We start from the raw sequence: 18626 nt of genomic DNA on the forward strand, positions 1-18626 counted from the left end.
AACAAGACCATTCCCTCGTAAAACTAGAGTTATATTAGAGAGAGAGAGAGTCGATAATAGATGTAAATGAAACGCGATTGACAAAACTTTGCAAAAAGCCTATTGATTTAACTGTAAGAGAAAGATGCAAATAGTGTGGCATTTGCAACTGTCAGTTCTATTGGACCCACGTCCTCACTTCAATTCTTCCCATCCACCCTTTGTTATTCCTTCCCTCGCCAACGCGTGTTCCAACAGCTCTACCAGTCAAAATGCCAAAAAAAATAACTCGAAAAAAGAGAAATAACATGCCTTCATACTAAGATGTCGCTCAGATCCATTGAACTGAGCGAACCAATGCCTATATATATTGGCAGAACTCAAGTATGGTTGAACCAGGGTCCAATTGCACCGTTCACATGTCCATTACTGTGGATCCCAACCCCATTTGGAATGAGTGAAGGTGGCAATCCAACAGCCATTGGAGGTGGTGCAGCAGTATATAACCCATGATTGTGTGGAAGGGTGTGAGGACTCACAAGAGGACTGCCAGCTGGACTCCCTTTCCGCTGTTGAAGAGCATGGATCTGTCTGATCCCTTCTTCATGAATACGTGTCAATGTCTCCAACTCCTTCATTGACAGAGCTTCCAAACCAGCACCATATAGAGGGGCATGCCGCGTCATTTCTTCCTGGAGTGAAGCCTCAAGGGTGTGAATATATTGCTGCATGAGAAAGGGAGAGAGAACCATCAATCCAGCCACTCTGTTATTCTTCATCTTCAGAGTCATCATATATATATATATATAGAGAGAGAGAGAGAGAGAGAGAGAGAGAGAGAGAGAGAGAGAGAGAGAGAGAGAGAGAGAGAGAGAGAGAGAGAGAGAGAGAAGGGGGGGGGGGGGGGGGGGGGGGCGGGGGCAATCAAAGTTTATAGGATTTTTTTAACAACATAATAATGATATTAACATTGCAACCAAATTCAACATTCTAAGCCATAGAGCTTCAAACAGACATAATTTTAGCAGTTTCCCACCTATTGATACCACTATTATTCCATAAATTATTAGCACGCAATATGTCCAACCAAACATATGCTAAATTCATCTTTATTTGAGTTACCTAAATGAGTCGTACCAATTCAATATTGAGTTCATTCAGTCAAATGGGTTAGATCGTCTACCAGGATTTATTTAGCAAATTATCTTGTCGATCAAATTCAACGCATGCAGCTATATGTTAATTTTACTGGACATCAATGCAGTTGTTAGCTTGATTTAGGCAGAACCACAACCAAGTATTTTGACATCTAAAGAAATCAAGTGATGGAAGAACAAAACAAAGATGACCATATGAATACAGAAGGGAGTGTGAAAAAAGCATAAGCTATTTCTTCTGAAAAAAACCTGGCACGCCTGCAATTTTGATTCCATCCCATCAATATATGCTTCACACCGAGCAACCTGCTCTTCCTTCTCACGCTTCTCTCCTTCAGTCTGCCCCACTGTTTGTGTCAATCGCCGAACCTCATCCTCTAGTGACTGACGGATTTCCTCTCGAGTCATTTTTTCTGTGGCATACCGTTTCAGTTCTTCATCAAATCTTTTCCGTGCAGCTTCAGCACTTTTCAACCTTTCAGCAAGAGCATTCTTCTCCTTCATAACTTTCTGTAACATACAAATTGCAGTCAGAAAAATGCAATGCCAATAAACCTTTATTGGGAGATCGAAACATAATATTACACTAAGTTCTCAAAAGTATCAAACTAGGAAGCAAGCAGATAAAAAAAGGCAGGAGGAAACAGCAAGACACAAATCACGCTCAAGTGCTTGTAGTTCTGATGCTATATAGTTGTACAGAAAGTGGCTGCTCAAGCCACAACCTAAGATTGCAAGTGCAGAGCAAGAGAAGATGGTAAATGAAGTAAAATTGAATGTAGACTTGAATGGTAATGTTTTCTACTCAATTTCAATAGCAGAGTAATTAGTTCAAAGCCAGACTGAAGAAATCTGGCAGCAACTTAGAACTAGACATATATCCATTTCTGAATTTCCTCCCAAAAAAAGTACTGATAAAATGAATACTCTATCTACTAAGAGCATCAAAACACAAAGACCTTTCAAATACTATACGCCCTACAATGCATCAATGTGTGCCAAACAGAGTCAAAATTTACAGTAGATAGATAGGGAGGTAAATTACAGAAAATTCTCCCAAAGCAGGCATGCTGGGGATGTTAAAAATGCAGCCAATGGTCATAGAAGATGTGTACATAGTTTTTTATAAAACCAAGAGAACTATGATGAGACATACCATAAAGATCATATAACACCTAAAACAGAAAATATAGCCTGTCTTTCCCCCTTTTGCTGAAAGAAACTCAAAAGAAAGGCAAGGAACTGATGGTCAAAGTTAAGTTAGCTTGATACCTTCAATTCATCACGTTTACGTGACTTCAAATGGGAGAGTTGTGTCTCTGCATCATGTAGACGATCCTGAAGAACTTTCTTCTCTGAAATGAGCTTTGAAATTCCATCATCCCGCTCTGAGCGAAGCCACTCAAGCTGACTTTCAACTTCTTGTATTTGTTCAGAGAGCTCCTTCTTTTCCCGAACAAACCGATCCATCTCAGCCCTCATTTCTGACTGCCATTTCATGTAAGGCTTCAATTCACATTCTCCAAAAATACTAGAAAAATATGAAAAGTTGTAATCATATCATTCTAATTGATCAAATACCTTGAGATGATTGTTGTTGGCCTCAGATTCACTCAGTTTTTGTGCTATGATTGCTTTTTCTCTGACCATATTGGAAATTTCAGCTTTTCTTTCATCACGCATACGAATAATTTCATCTTCACTAGCACAAAGCTGGTGCCAAAGAGCAGCTCGACCAACATTGGCAAGTTCAGCAACCTCTCGCATCATGCTTAAAATTGGTCTAATAATTTCTTGCTCCTCAGAAACCAAAGTAACTAATATATCCAAATCTAAGTCTACTTCACGATTGTCACTGACGGTGCTAGTGGTGCGGTCAACAAGCCTCTTCAGTATCCTACCTCGGTAAGATTCATCAGCATACCATTTAAACAAAATTGTGTACAGGATCTTTACAAATTCCTTCACAGCAGGATCTCTTGAGAGGGCCAATGTCTCAGCAAGACCAAGAACCGAAGTAAAATCATCTCGTTGGAGTGTTGGCTGCTCATCAGCCTCACCCTCTGCTACAGCACCTTCATGCTGATAATTTTCAGTGACCAAACTGGCACTAAGATTCAATCCTTGTGCTAGACGCCTTTCCAACACCATGGCTACTGATTGAGCCACAATGGCACCTTGAGCTACAGCTCTCTCAAATGTTTGAGAAGCCTCAACAGCAAGGCAAGGTATAGATAGCATCTCAATAAGGATATAAATGTCAGAAAAATGACGACCAGCACGAAAAGCCTGCTCTTCCACCATATGCAGCCTTTCGGAAGCAGGACCGTATTCATCAAATAAGAAAAGCCCACGTGGAATTGTCGAGCAATTTTCACCAAAATCATCATCACAATCAATATCTCTAAGTATGATTTCAGCAACATCTCCCCAACTAATTATACTTTTACTTAAAAAGTTAAGGACACAAGGAGACACCTCAACACCCAAATTTTTTAGCCTAACACGGACAGATCTGACCTATAATAGAGAGAAAGAAGGTTACTGCATTTAAAGAAAAGCAATTAAAAAATTACCCTAAAAACACGAGTAAAAGTACCCAATCAAACTTCAGAATGCTCTAGTGCATACCGCTTCTGGAAGATGTTGACACTGGGATGCAGCTTTGAATATAAAATCCATGGTTGCGACAAGAGGTTCATCATTTGAGTCAGTCAAAAGCTCAAAAGATTGAAACAGAACACGTTCCCACACTTCACAGCCACACTCCAGTTGACTTAGAGCACCAAAAACCTAGGAAACATATTAATTAAGTTAAGAAAATAAAAGAAACGGCAATGGACTACATTCAGTTACAGAAAAATATTTTCCACAAAGATGCTTATATTTTCCAAGAGTAACCCTGAAAGCACATGCCAACAAGCCCAACAGGTTATTGAGAAAAGGAAGTATAGCCTCTACAGATGCTATCTTACAGGTATCCTTAATGCAGGTTCTGCATCTGGCTTTTGAAGTCTGTCAAGGAGCAGACAAGCAGCTAGCGGATGTTCAGACTGCTCAACCAATTTAGGTACCAGAGCTACAAGGTCTGCTTGCAAATGCTTGGGAGCTTTATCCAATACAAGTGCAATCTTTTGAGCAGACTGAGGCCGTCTCCTTGGTTCCAGACACCCTTGTGGAACAGCTCCATCAAGGGCTCTCAGCGAGTTTACAATCAAACCTAAAAGCTCCTCGGATTGCTCTGGCCATTTTGTCTGAAAAATAAAATTTGCTTTAAGTAGCCAACATCAACTTTGAAGCAAAGCAGTTCACTTACTATGAAATATAAGTGTACCTTCGAGCGAATGGGTACTTGATCTGAAGCCCCAGCAGATGTTTCTGGTGGACAAATAGGTTGCCCAGGAAGAGCTTTTTCTGGTCTATCTAGCCCATTCATGTCAGAGCTTTGTACAGCAGATGCACTGCCACCTTCATCAACACCAGAATCCAATCTCTCATATACAGGAAATTGCACAGATTCTGTTGCTCCATTCTCTCTATCGGATTCCAACGGAGTTGCAGACCCACTTCCATCTGGAGAAGGTTTTGAGTTTGCATCAGAAGAATCCCCATTAGAACTTCCGTTGGAAGGTTGGCAACACTCAACCATAATATCCAACAGTAAATCAATGATTGCCTGCTGCAAAACTTTGACTCCCATCAGTAAGTTCATCAAACTAGGGGAAGATTCATCAGGTTTTGTGGCCTTCTTTCCATCATTACTACCAGAGAGTTTCGTTGGAAGAAGCAAGCGCTTTACTTTAGCAGGGTCATCAAGGTACACACGAAGTCCGGTCAGAAAACCAGCAATTGCACCAGCATCCATCAGAAGCTTTTCTCGTAGAGTGACCTGTGGTTGTGAAGGATTATCTCCATATGTGAGGTGAAAACCAGCTCTAGAGAGAAGGTTTCTAAATATATCTTCTTCATCCCCACTTATTCCTTCACTGTCTTCAGAGTCAATCAATTCATCAGGATCTGTTGTCAAAGCATCCTGATCGTCATCCGAAGCCAAAACCTGAACAGTATTAGGCCATGCATAAACACAGTTAAAACCACCACATAAAGGAAAGCAAATAAGTTTTCTAATAAATTTGTAAAAATCCATAGTATATGCAAATATATACCCCAATATTTAACCTATATGAGCTTGGGTTTCTATAACTTGAAATCCGGAGCCTCTTCGTTCAAACTTTAAAACCAATCTACCTCTAGAACAGTGCACTCGAAGCTACGGACAAAAAAGGTGATGTTCAATTTTTTTTACAATAATATACCATGAATGAAACCTATGCTTCAAATCGTCAGTGTATGGCCTAATGATGATTATTTTTATAAGTACGTCAATTTTCTGAAAAACACAAAGGGGGTCAACCAAAGTACGCAGGGTCAATACAAGAGAAAGCAACCAACTACGAATAAGGGGAAAAAGATATAATTATGAACTATCCCTTTTCATAAATGCATCATCATTAAGCACCTTGGGATCTTTTTCAGAATATAGCCAAAGCCACGTTACATGAAGAACAAACATAAAGAGGGTTAGATAAAAGTTACAGAGACACCAAGTTTACGTCTGTAGCCAAGATTAGGTTAGTCTTTAACAATGGGAAAATTGCTTTTGACTAAGAAATTAATTTCTACAAAGGCCAACAAAAAAATATACGGTAATAGCCTAATAGGTTCAAACTCACTAGAAGAACCTGAAAAGAACTTTATAATGACTTCCATGTAACATAGAGATGAAACAAACCCACAAATACTAACCTCCAGATCTGAAAACTCAAACCAAGGGCAGCAATCTAATATTTCACAGACAAAAACAACAGTGTCACGCACAAGAAACCCTGCATCCACTTCCAACATATCTGAAACCTTCATGAATTGTAAGACAGAATTATTCCATGTCTTTGTACAAATAGAAGACTCCTTCCACACCGTCTTTGTTGGGTTCTTTTGATTTACAACAGCCATCCTGTATCTAACCCAAAAGTTTTTATCTGGATCACAGCCAACTGACTGATCACTCTCTAAATATATACAGATGGTTTCAAAGGACTCGTACACACCTGTGTTGTCAAAAAATAAAACAACAATAACAACCACCGTTAATCAAATACAGAAATGCAACAACTTCAACTAACTCTCCAGGGAAGAAGGAAAGTGGTGGATACCTACCAATCCGAAGCTCACATCCACCAGCTTGAAAAAATTTGCTAAATATTTTGCGGGTCTCCATTATTTCCTTAAAGGAGAAGAAGTTCTCCACCTTCCATGTAAATGAGCGTCTTTTCCCAACTGTGTCTGTATGTGAACCAGCATTGTTAGACTCAGTTTCCTGGTCAGTATAGTCCTGCATTATTGATGTCTCTTTTAATATAAGGACCTCTGCAGAGAAGACAACTGTGTCCTGAAGAAGAAATCCAGAATCTTGGTCGAATAAACTAGTGAGCGTCACAAATTCACGCCAACCCCAGTCCTTTGCAGCTTTGGAGTAGCGGTTCTGAGATTCCTTTGTGACGGACTTCTCTTCCATCCTCTGGTTCACAACAGACAACCGGTGACTAACAAAACAACTCCAATCACTGGAAGTATTTTGTGAATCCGTAACTTCAAGAAACACTGAAAGATGGCATGGTGGCTGAGACTGCCCTGATACCATCAAGTATATGGGAAATTTTCATCAGTTCACTCTTCTGAGCTCAACCTAAGCAATTTTCAGCCTAGGTCATATAATCACAAATGAAATGTCCAGGAAATACATCATAAGCTACAATGCAAGGTTGCTAAAAAATTGCCCTGCTACCATCAAGCATGGAAAAGCTAACAAGATAAAATATTGGAAGCCCACTTCCCTACACAGGCTTAAGCAACAAGTTTAAGAAAGTTAAGGTTTAGAGTACAAAATTATATGCTAAACTGAACAGAGGCTTAAACTGCATGGAGCTGCAGCATATGAGAAATCGCAATAAGACCACCATGCCAAGCAGCTATCAGCACAGCTTCATTAAGCTCAAGGGAAAAGGGTGGTGGTAAAAGATAAAAAACAATTTTTTAATAAGTTAAAGATAACATTACTAATTTACTATCTTACTAGAGGTACAAAAGATATTGGTAATCCTTATTACCTCAAATTGAGGCTCATAAAGTTCAACAATTTTTTCCAAGATCTGGAACCTCCCCAAGGTTGGTCCTAAGGACCCACACCTAGGTAGTAAACTCCAAATACACAATTCCAGCCAAAATCGTGTATAAGTTAATCCAAGGGAACTGTTAATGTGGAATTGAACCCATCTAGTTTACAGTTCATCCCAAACCCTCCCCTTGGCCACTAGGCTCCACCCTGACAGTTAAAAGATTAACAAATGAATTCACAAGAAAAAACAAATACGGCAATAGTCATACCTCGAGGATAAACGATGAGACGGCAATCCCTATTCCCAATCTGAAACCTCCTGCTCTTGATGCAGAGGCCCGTAATCTTCCTCTTTTTCAAAAGATCCTTCAACCTTGTGAAATTTTCAATCTTCCAAGTGAACTTCCCCATATGCCCGTCTGATTTCCTTGCCCCACTCCCACTCCTCCCTCCAATCAATCCTCCGCTCTTGGAAAAGCTACTAAACTCCTTAATCACATGAAAGGAAGTACTAAATACTGCAGTATCATCGACTACAAACCCTGATTCCAGCCCAATGAAATCCGACATCTTCATATAGTCATTCCAACCTAAACTTGTATTGTCCCCACTCTTATTGTCCGCAGCAAACCTCCCATAGGAGTCCCTGTGCATGTGATTCGACCCCGGCTTCTGATTCAACACGGACATTCGGAACAGACACCAACAACTCCTATCAGACAAAATAACCGTCTTCTCCGTGTCCTTACTCTCTAAACACATTGACAAATAGTCTACCCCATTCACCGAGCTCTGATACACACTAATCCTAAGATTGCACTCTCCGGCTGGGAACACCGGGCTCATTATCTTCTGAGTTTTGATCATTTCCTTAAACAAACTAAAATTGTGCACTTTCCAAGTGAACTTGCCATTCAAAACGTCCGACACGGGACCCGCAACCACGGACGATGAATTCGTCGACGAGGCCGACGAGGATTGAACCTCATTGTTATCGCGAGTGAAATTAACGGATTCGTTAAGGATTAGTATATCGGCGGTTATCAGCACCGTGTCGCTATTGAAAAGAAAACCCAATTTGGAATCGAAAACAGTGGAGGAGGGAGTGAAATCGCACCAACCGTGCGATTTCTTCTTGCTGGAGAAGCGGTGCCAAGAATCGCGATGAATGGTCTTGGAATCGTCCGCGACGTTGACGATGGCGAGGCGGTAGCTGGCGAAGCAGTCCCACTTGGAGGAGGAGGTGCCGCGAGGGTCCATGATTTGGAGGTAGATTGAGATGTACCCTGGCAAGGCTTGCGAGTCACCCTTTGGGTAGACGAGTAGGCGACAATCATAGCCGCCGACCTCGAAGTACTTGCTCCAGAGAGCCCTAGCCTTAATTCTCGGGAAATTCTGGACCGTCCACCGGCACACGGCGGAGAACTCGCCACGCCGTTCCACGGTAACGCTCTCATGGGCTACGCCTCCGCCGTCCCTGGAACCCACGGCAAGGTCCTCCGCCACAGCCGCAGTAGATATTGATGAAGCCTTGTCCGATGATGACGCGGCTGGTTGTGATTGGTCAGGTAGACCGATTGCAGATGATGAAGATGAGACTGCTTCAGGTGAACTCTGCTTCATCTCTTCGTTTTCTGCTTTGTTTGTAGGCTTTCCCCTCTATCTCTGGTTTTCTCCTTGGATCGATTTTTATTTAGAGAGAAAGAGGAGGGATGAGTATGTGGTGAGAGACGCTAAGAAGATGGAACTTTGGACATTGAAGGCGCAGCTTAACTGTCGTGCACCCCTGGATAGCCCTAGTCCCTAGATGCACAAATATTTTGCAAGTCTTTTTGTAAAAAAATCAATCTCACCAAGAAAAAATAAATTATATATATATTTTATAATGAGAACTTCTTTTTTATAAAATTTCTATGAGAATTTTGTACATTTAGAATTTATATATTATTTTCTTTATTTCTTTTCAAAAGTAAAACACGAATAAAAAATAATCGATATACAACTACTTTTACAATCATTTACGCAATTACATTTTAAATTAGTGAAATTTTTATATTTTATTTTATAAAAATGTCATCACTATTAAATGCCTTTACTTTAACGTATAGTTATATAAAATATTATAAAAATAATTGGGCGTATCATTACTTTTGAACCAAATTCATATATATGATACCACATCAATATTGTGAAACAACATTAAAATATAGATATAGTATATGATACAATTATTTGAAAATATATTTTATGAGGATTTGTGTTGATACCATAAAAAAGAAAAAGAAAAAAAAAAAAAAAGAGAAAACTTGATCTACAAGGCTTTATGAAAATATATATATATAATTAAAAACTTTGAATAACATATCTCTATTTATTTATTTGTATATTCGTTGTGTCAAACGCATACGTTCATATTACTTAATTTTTTTTTATATAGAGGAAAGAATTGGAAATCAATTAACTATAAATTATAATTGTCCATTGAGAACAGTCAGCTCGTGTGAAATGAACAGACTGACATGTCTCTCTTTTTTTCTTTTTTTTTTTTTTTTATGGGTGGTTTAGATTGAATTGTCGAATTTCTTTTTTTCTTTTTCTTTTTTTTATTAGTCATTTGTCGAATTCTTTGATTTTTAACTTCACACAACTCCAACTACTTCAGGCTTAGCATGACCTACGAAAGTTCCTGTCCTGCAGTAAAGTTACTTGTTTTATATCATTATTGAAGACAATCTAGACAGCATGTATGGTTCATTCGGCAACCTTGTATGTTTTTCGAGTCATTTGATCCCACTTCATATGCAAAAGTTAATGAAAAAGCCACATGTTCTGCAAGATAAAACAAGACGGTCTTCCCGTATAGGCATCAAGCGAGACAATACAGCCTGAACCACTTCCACTTGCTATGAGTAAATACGAAAATAAGCACTCATATTGACAGTTCAGTGTTTGGAAGTGCATAAATTAAAGTCCGAGGCAACTTACAACAGTGGAAGATGAAATTAGGAAAACAAAAAATCCAATATATCACACCAGATAAGAAAGGCTTGAAAAAATAACACATATCCAAATCTCACTCCGACATCAATTCTTCACTTAATGCAGGAAGGTAAGGTGAGACCATGGCAAACGAAAGCCAGCACAACGTAAACAATCACTAGCAGCAGGAGTATCAGTGCAGCACTGCAAGAATGTAATCAGATTCAAAGTATTTCATCAGTGGCTAAAAGAGTTATCCATCTCAGCAGGCAGGCAATGCTAATTCAAGAAACACCACTTCTCCAAGCCGAAGGGATATATGATAATTTTATGGCTTCATTATAGTTTAAATTCCAGATTGTGGAAAGTAGGAGGAAGTAATTTAGACAGTGAAAACAAGGGTTTATTCTTGTTGGGAGTAAGTATTTTATCATGATATCCGACTAATCCCAGAGGTGCACAGGCCTCAACAAGGAGTTTCCCGCAAGTGCACCTCGGGTAATTCAAGGGAAAAATCCCCCAGTCCGATAGCGGGCCCCTAGAGATTATTTGCACTCAAGGGGATTTGAACCTTAGACCTAGGGAGCATAGCCCCAAGCCCAAGGCCTTTACCACTTGAGCCAACACCTAGGCCCTACGGGTTGATATCATGAATTAACTTGGCCTGAACAAAAATAATAACATATATTGGATTCTATCACATATGCATAAACAAGCTATGCTTCATCCATATTCCCTTAATGCAATTTCTAACGCAGATTCTTTAGTTCAAGAACATACGTGAGTTTGACATTTCTCCACCACACCGTGCTTCTGAAACGACGAGCTTGCTTTCTGAAGCGAAAGGTATTTCCTTGCATGTTTGCAGTTTTGTCAACCAGCAATTCCAGACGATCGCCTCTATCTAGAACTTTGTCAATATTCTCTATCATGACATTTCGCACCTACTCAGACATAATTTTGCAAAACTGGGGATCAATAGTCTTTCCAAGAACAAAAAAGTCAAGAACTCAGGAACTGTAAGATTATACAAACCATTTCAATTTTTGGTCCTTTATTATAAATCATTACATTTTAATTATACTTTAACAAAAAAAGTACCATAAATTATTTAATGATTCATTATTCATCAAAAAACAAATCATTAAATTTGAGCAGCAGGTTATGATTGAAGGAAAAACACACGATTTAACACACAACCTCCCTCTGAATTAAACATTTTTTTGCCATAATGGTTCAGATCTTTCGAGTGGTATCCTAGATGTAGAAATAGAAAAAGGCAGACTCCCTCTCCAAGAACTGATATTATCAAGGATATAACACATAAAATAAAGAATTAACCAAATTTGCCCGTTGTAGCGGCAATCGATAAAGCCACCACATAAGCAAATATATACAACCTATAGAAAAGTGGGCTAATCCAACCAATCTTGCTTGCACAATGGAAAGAGCCACTGATTTATCTCTCCATTGAATCAAATTAACCAAAGGTGTGCCTTCCTCAACCCACGCTAAAGTTTCAATCAATTCTTGCCATATCCATGCCAGGAAATTAAGAACATAAATCCAATAGTGCAAACAAGATGTCCGAATAAGAACATCCACACCCAAACTGATAAACTATTCATACCAAAAAGGTATGCCAAAAGGGTTATATCCATTGATAAGTTGTGAAGAGTTTAATCAAACTTTTAACCGTCCCAAGTATACTGTTATATACGGAGCAACAATAACTAACTGCGTACATTCATTGTTCAAGCAAAGAGACGCATATGCAATGAAATCACGTATCCGAATTACTTTGTCAGCTATAAAGGACCAGCAGAAAGCCCAAAGTACTAAGTATTTCTTCAAAGAGAACTTACACGGGCAGGAAACTAAACAACGTTGAAATCATAGTTAATGACAACTGACAAGCATTCAAAATTTACCTCACTCATTTCACCTTTTAGTCGATTTATCCTATCAGCGTTCGGGTCGTTCGAGTAGTATTCCATTTGCTGGCTCAAAACCCTTGAGAATTCATCATTCATAGCATAAGCATGGGCCGAAAGAACTGCACGGCCGTAAGTCCTCACAAATCTCTGATGAATATCTTCGAGAAATGCAAATGGTAGTCTTCCTGCACATAACATTGTCTGTGCTTTAAGATCTATACCTTATTCCACTCCAGATGCCACAAACCGCACAATATTTCATTTTTCTAAAACAGAGAATTTGGGATAAAACATCAAATTTACTATGAATGGAAACGAAACCCTAACGTCATTAAGCACATATACAAACACAAACATCGTTAAATTTGTGAGAAAATACCGAATTTACAATTTTAGACACAAAATGAAATGAAATCAATATCAAATTCGATTTATGAGGAACTCGATCGAAGTCGGAGACCATTGGATGAGATAAATAAAAGAAACAAAAACAAGAGGGGGCGAGGGTCTAACTTCCGGCGTTCTCGTCGGCCATACAGAGGACGGTGAGGCCATCGGTGCGCTTGACATGGAAGATGTAGCGGTCCTGAGAGTATGACACGTGGGTGTCGGTGTTTCCCGGTATCTTCTCCAGTATCTGCCGCGCGATCACGCTGGCGTTAGTAGACGTGGCGCTGAACTCCGCCAGCACCACCGATCCCCTTGCCACCAGAGCGTAGAGTATCGCCATCCCCCACCACAGATCCCCCTCCCTCTCTCTATATGTCTCTGTCTAAACAAATTTCCTCAATTTTAGAAATGGTAACGCGATTCCCTCTCCGTAAACTACTCCGAATATGAATTAAATATTGCGCGAGCTATATCAAGTTATCAACAGCAAGAATCTATTCCTTCCTCGAAATTCTATTGTCTCTAAAGCAGCCGGGATTCTTCCGCTCGGCCTCTCCTCTCTTTCCCTCGATACATACGACTGTCGAGCTGGAAAATGTTACGTGCAGTCGAGTAATAAGCACTCGACTCTTCTAAAATACATTTTCCTTTAAAATTTAAAAAAATACTCTTAAAATATTATTCCATTAAATTTTATATTTTAAAATTAGTTTACATTTTACTACGCTGAGCCCTCTACGTGCAGAAGATATTGTACATCTAAACATTTTTAATTTATTTCTTTTTCTCTTTTTTTAATATTTTAAATATCTTAAAAATATTCTTTTACAATTATCAAGAATATATTTTCTCATAATATGCTTTGAGAATATTTTTATTATATAATCTATTCTTTTTTATTTTTTGAATTAATTTATATTTTAGTTTAGCTTATAAATTTGGATTAATTTAAAATATAATATAATTATATGACATTGTATATTGGAAGATATTACAAATATCAAAATATATGAAGATATCATTAGTAGTTAGAGAAAATATTTGAAATGAAAAAAAAAGAATAAAAAGTCTAATATTTAAATGATATGAATAAAAAATAGATAAACTGATGTATGGTATGCTGTAAAAATCAATATGTAAAATAGAAATAATAGGTTTTAGTGATGTATTTTAAAAAATATGATAAATAAACTATTAGAAGTGCTCTAATACATAAGTGGTGGGTAATATTTTTAAAATATAGTAAAATTTATTATTAAAAAGTTAACATTAAATTTTTTTTATATAAATCTTATATTTATTTAATTTTTTTAAATAATTATGCAATATTTATATAATTACAATTACAACTATCATTTTTATTTTCTTTCAATATACTTAATTTGTATGTTATGTTGTTTAAGACAACAATATGTATTATCCTTTCATTTTATTTCAAAAAATGCCAATATGTTAGTATATTTAAATTATTTTTTAAAATGTTTAAAAAATTGTATATTAGTAAATTTGTATATATATTTTTTTAATGTTTATACAATGTTTGGGAAAAATAAAATAAAATCACACTAGGAACACGCTTAGAAATAAGAGTTGGATGACATACTAGAGACACCCTTTATTGAAAAATTAATAATAATAATAATAAAATATATTCTTCCACGTTAAGACACAAAAAAAAAATTATATTTTTATTAAAATATAAAGAAGTTTATCATAAAAACCTTGCTCAAAATATTTAATTCTACAAGAGTGTCACGACTCACAACTCACTATTTAGTAATTAGGTATGTTTTACAAGTTATTAATTGGCGGAGATCCTTTTGGGTTGATGGCGTGTTTATATTTAGTTTTTGTTACCTTTAAAAATCATAAAATAAATGCTATTATTATTTTTATTTAAACAATACTAAATATGATTTTAGGTAATGTAATACCTCATCTTTTATTTATAACAAAAAAATAAATAAGACTCACTATCAAAAACTAGATTTTTATGTTTAAAGAATGGATTAAAGAAATTTAAATATCTCAATCTCATGCCTTAAATGGATAAAGTGGCCATTAGTCATGAATCATCACTTTAAAGTAGCATTTTAATTAATATAATTAATTAATTATATAATTAATTAATTAATTATATAATTAATTAATTAATTATGTCATTTTATTTTAATATAAAATAATTATTTTAATAAATTATATTAATAAAATATGTAAAGAAATATGTAAAAATAATTATATTTAACAAAATTCTTATAAGAATGTGTCAATTTTAGACAGCAAAAGTTGGTATATAGTTTGGACAGAGAACTGAAATGGGAAGCGAGAGAAATGATGAAAAAGGGGAAAAGAAAAAAAGTGAGTGTATTAACAAAATCAAAAGAATAAACATAAAAAGGACTGCACGTGGCGTCTGCAGCGGCAATTACTTATTATTATTATTATTATTATTATTATTATTGTCACGTGTGATCGATTCTTTTCGAACACTTGATTAAAGAATGTGATTGTGGGTTAATTCGATGAGCCGGCCCATGATTAATGGGCTTAAAATTGAAGAAAATAAGGGATATGCTGGGCTTTTCTTTGCGCAATGGGGCTCAAAGATAATGTCTTTTTTTTTTTTTCTACTTTTTCGTAACTTAATAATAATAATTTAGGTGGAGTCAAACAACGGAAATTGGTCATTTGCACACGCACATGGGTTACGACTTACACATGTGATCTTCTCAAGTTTCTGTAGAGAACTCGTTAGCCCTAGCTCAGAGACAAAATAATTTTTTTTTTTTCATGAACAAACAAAAGAATATGATTTGGTCCGGACTCCGAACAGCGAGCTGACCAGAAAAGCTGGACCCATAAACAAAATATCGATTGGGCCTTGCAGGTTAGTGCGAGCCAAGCCTAATGGTGGGCTAGGCCCAGCTAATCCGATGTTGATTTTACTGGATACCCTGCAGTTCTGCACCACTTCAATTCACGCTCCAGTCTCCTTTGGACTTTCGACCACTTCAATTCACGCTCTAGTCACCTTTGGAACGGTGCGGGTGTTTTTTTTTTTTTTCTCTCTCTCTCTCTTCAGCTCCAAATAGATTCTTTTATTAATTTTTTCAGAAAATCAGAATTGACGTGAATAGTCCATCTTTTTACTGTGTATGTTACGGCTACGAAGATATTATATAAACATAAATCTATATAATGATATAATTTTATATAATATATTAGGTTTATTTTATAATAAAAATAATTTTACAACTTAACATACACGACATGAAACCATACGTTAACACGGTTTATTTTTATAAATTTTTTTTTGTGTAGTTAAAGTAATTTTCTTCTTCAATACTTTGTTGGGATTGTTACAACACTTTAAAGATCAGTTTGTATGTATGATCTTAATCGTACGTAATCTAGGGAAACTTCAAGAATTTCATGATACCTCACTGTAGCAGAACAAGACAACCCTTACTTTTGATTAAGATTGCCAGTTGGTGTACGTTACACATGCTGATCACCCGCGTGGTCCATAGCCCTTGTCTCGATCGGTTTGTTGCCATATATTCTTCCAGCGTAAAGTCGATGGATTGCTTCAAGTACCATATATGATATTTTTCAATACTTGGTGCCACAAAAAAAAATGATATATAGTGCTTTCCATTTTCCCAAATGCAAAGGGAGTTTGAAAGTTCGTTCACACAATGGTACGTGAGATAATTAGATCATCCTGATTTCCATGGGAATAAATGAGCAATTTCTTGAAGAAAATTGACATGATCTCCCGGTCAGTCGCGGAAAGATTTTCCTACTGTCCAATCAATATATATTTACTCCAAAGTCCAAACTCAAAAGCCAAAGTTGTTGAATCTTATAATATTAATGTTTGTTTAATTAGGAGATCATGAAGTGTAATTAAGAGTGGTTTCCCATCAACACTAGCTAGCTAGCTAGCAGACATAAAATATCACCGTCCATCTTGATCATGACCAGCTAGGGCTAAAGATATTAGCAGAGGAAGAGCACTAGCTGCTTGCATGCAGTTCCATCAACACCCGGCCCGACCACGTGATCCTAACTACGTTCCGGACCTCATTGCTTCCAATAATTGAGAATAAAAGACCAAAATATTGGGAAAGAAACAAGACAAGGAATATCAGATCAAGAGGTTCACGTTTGTTACAGTTCAAAAGCTGTAAGCCATGAGTGGTGCCTTGCATGGGGTAGTACTGCAGTTTGCTTTATTAGCAACCGGAGATTTGTAATTTCTCCATCCATTCAAAGGGCAGTACGTTTATACTGAAAGTAAAGCAAATTAGCTAGATAAATATGTAGCCAGTACCATATATGCCAGAAATTATCAGCTAGCTGGGTTTTGGCGCAATATTCAAAATCCCTGTTGAAATTAGAAATTGTTGGGAAGTTGGAAATTCGACATTCCAAATTCATCCTCTGGGATCTATCCATTGCAGGAATATTAAGAAAAATAGTAAAATAATAACAACACAAAATTATACGTGAAAAACTCTCAAATTAAGAGAAAACCCACCAGAATCAGGGAATAAAATATCCTCCTATGTAAAAAATTGTTACAATCACACAATTTTTCTTTTTACTCTAAATGCATCCACATAGCTTCCCCTACTAGCAAAACTTTAACTCTCACATTTTCTTATTTTACAAAAAATGGACAACAGATGAATTTTACTAAAGTCATAAGTTACTAGCTAAACATATGATTAGTGCACTTAGCCAATGAGACTAATCCTCCTTTTATAAGCATTAGGCTTTAGGTCCTGCTTCTCCTTTATTCATCACCAATGTAGGACTAATGCCAATAGAGGAAAACCCAACAGAAATTATTATCACTAAAAATCCAATAATTGTTCAATTATTATCAGTATGTTATAGAACTATCGAAAAGGAAAGAGAGAGATAGATTTATTATAAAACTTTCTAAAAGGAGAGAGAGAGATAGAACTCAGAAAAGTTATGAAACTTATGAATTTCTTAAAGAATTCAACGATATATATAGGCGTACAAAGGGAACTATGCTAGCTTACTATGCAGTACTATGCTAGCTTACTATGCAGTACTATGCTGACACTATGCACTGTGCATATGTCGGCCATTTACTATGCCAATTACTATGCAATACTATGCTGACACTATGCACTGTGCATATGTCGGCTATTCACTATGCCAGTTACTATGTAGTACTATGCTGACACTATGCACTGTGCATATGTCGGCCATTTACTATGCCAGTTACTATACAGTACTATGCTGACACTATGCACTGTGCATATATCGGCTAGCTCAAGGTGGTCATACAATTTATTTTACAACAATGTTATTTTACAACACTCCCCCTTTGGATGACCACATATAATGAATATGCTTCGTTAAAACCTTGCCAAGGAAAAACCCTGTGGGAAAAATAACCAATGGCGAAGGAAAAAGAGTATAATATTCATGTGTACCGTAAAATGCTTTAAGATTGCCTCATTAAAACCTTGCAAAGGAAAACCCAGTGGGATAAAACCTTAGCGAAGGAAAAAGAGTACAATCAGTATAAGTCTTCAAGACATTACTCCCCCTGAAAGGTGTATGATAAAAGGTCTTCAAGTCTCCGCATTCCAATGTTCTGCACAATTTTCTTAAATGTTGCAGTTGGTAATGCTTTTGTGAATAAATCTGCCAGATTATCACTTGATCGTATCTGCTTGATTTTAATTTCACCTTTCTCTTGAAGTTCATGAGTATAAAAGAATTTAGGTGAAATATGTTTGGTTCTATCACCTTTGATATATCCTCCTCTAATTTGAGTAATACAAGCAGTATTATCTTCGTATAAAGTTGTTGGGCTATCATTAATCACTGGAAGACCACACTTTTCTTGAATATGTTGGATCATTGATCTTAGCCAAATACATTCTCGACTTGCTTCATGAATTGCAATGATCTCTGAGTGATTTGAAGAGGTAGCAGATAATGTTTGTTTGACAGATCTCC

At 36.8% G+C, this 18626-nt stretch overlaps 2 protein-coding genes across 2 annotated transcripts; both read right to left on the minus strand.

The window, feature by feature from the left end:
- Positions 1-77: 77 nt before the first annotated feature.
- On the minus strand, positions 78-9119 carry LOC122319037. The gene is made up of 10 exons (XM_043136901.1): positions 7581-9119; positions 6354-6827; positions 5943-6244; positions 4471-5193; positions 4112-4390; positions 3768-3929; positions 2718-3656; positions 2409-2624; positions 1386-1646; positions 78-704 (listed from the first exon to the last, which is right to left on the minus strand). Exons 1-10 carry the CDS (start codon positions 8932-8934, stop codon positions 360-362), a joined length of 5055 nt encoding a protein of 1684 aa, XP_042992835.1. The 5' UTR covers positions 8935-9119; the 3' UTR covers positions 78-359.
- Positions 9120-10225: 1106 nt separating this feature from the next.
- Positions 10226-13228, minus strand: LOC122318971 (vesicle-associated membrane protein 711). The gene is made up of 4 exons (XM_043136794.1): positions 12741-13228; positions 12222-12412; positions 11071-11234; positions 10226-10494 (listed from the first exon to the last, which is right to left on the minus strand). Exons 1-4 carry the CDS (start codon positions 12955-12957, stop codon positions 10404-10406), a joined length of 663 nt encoding a protein of 220 aa, XP_042992728.1. The 5' UTR covers positions 12958-13228; the 3' UTR covers positions 10226-10403.
- Between the last annotated feature and the right edge of the window lie 5398 nt (positions 13229-18626).

This window comes from Carya illinoinensis, chromosome 8 (genome assembly GCF_018687715.1).
Source record: "Carya illinoinensis cultivar Pawnee chromosome 8, C.illinoinensisPawnee_v1, whole genome shotgun sequence".
Taxonomy (NCBI): Eukaryota; Viridiplantae; Streptophyta; class Magnoliopsida; order Fagales; family Juglandaceae; genus Carya; species Carya illinoinensis.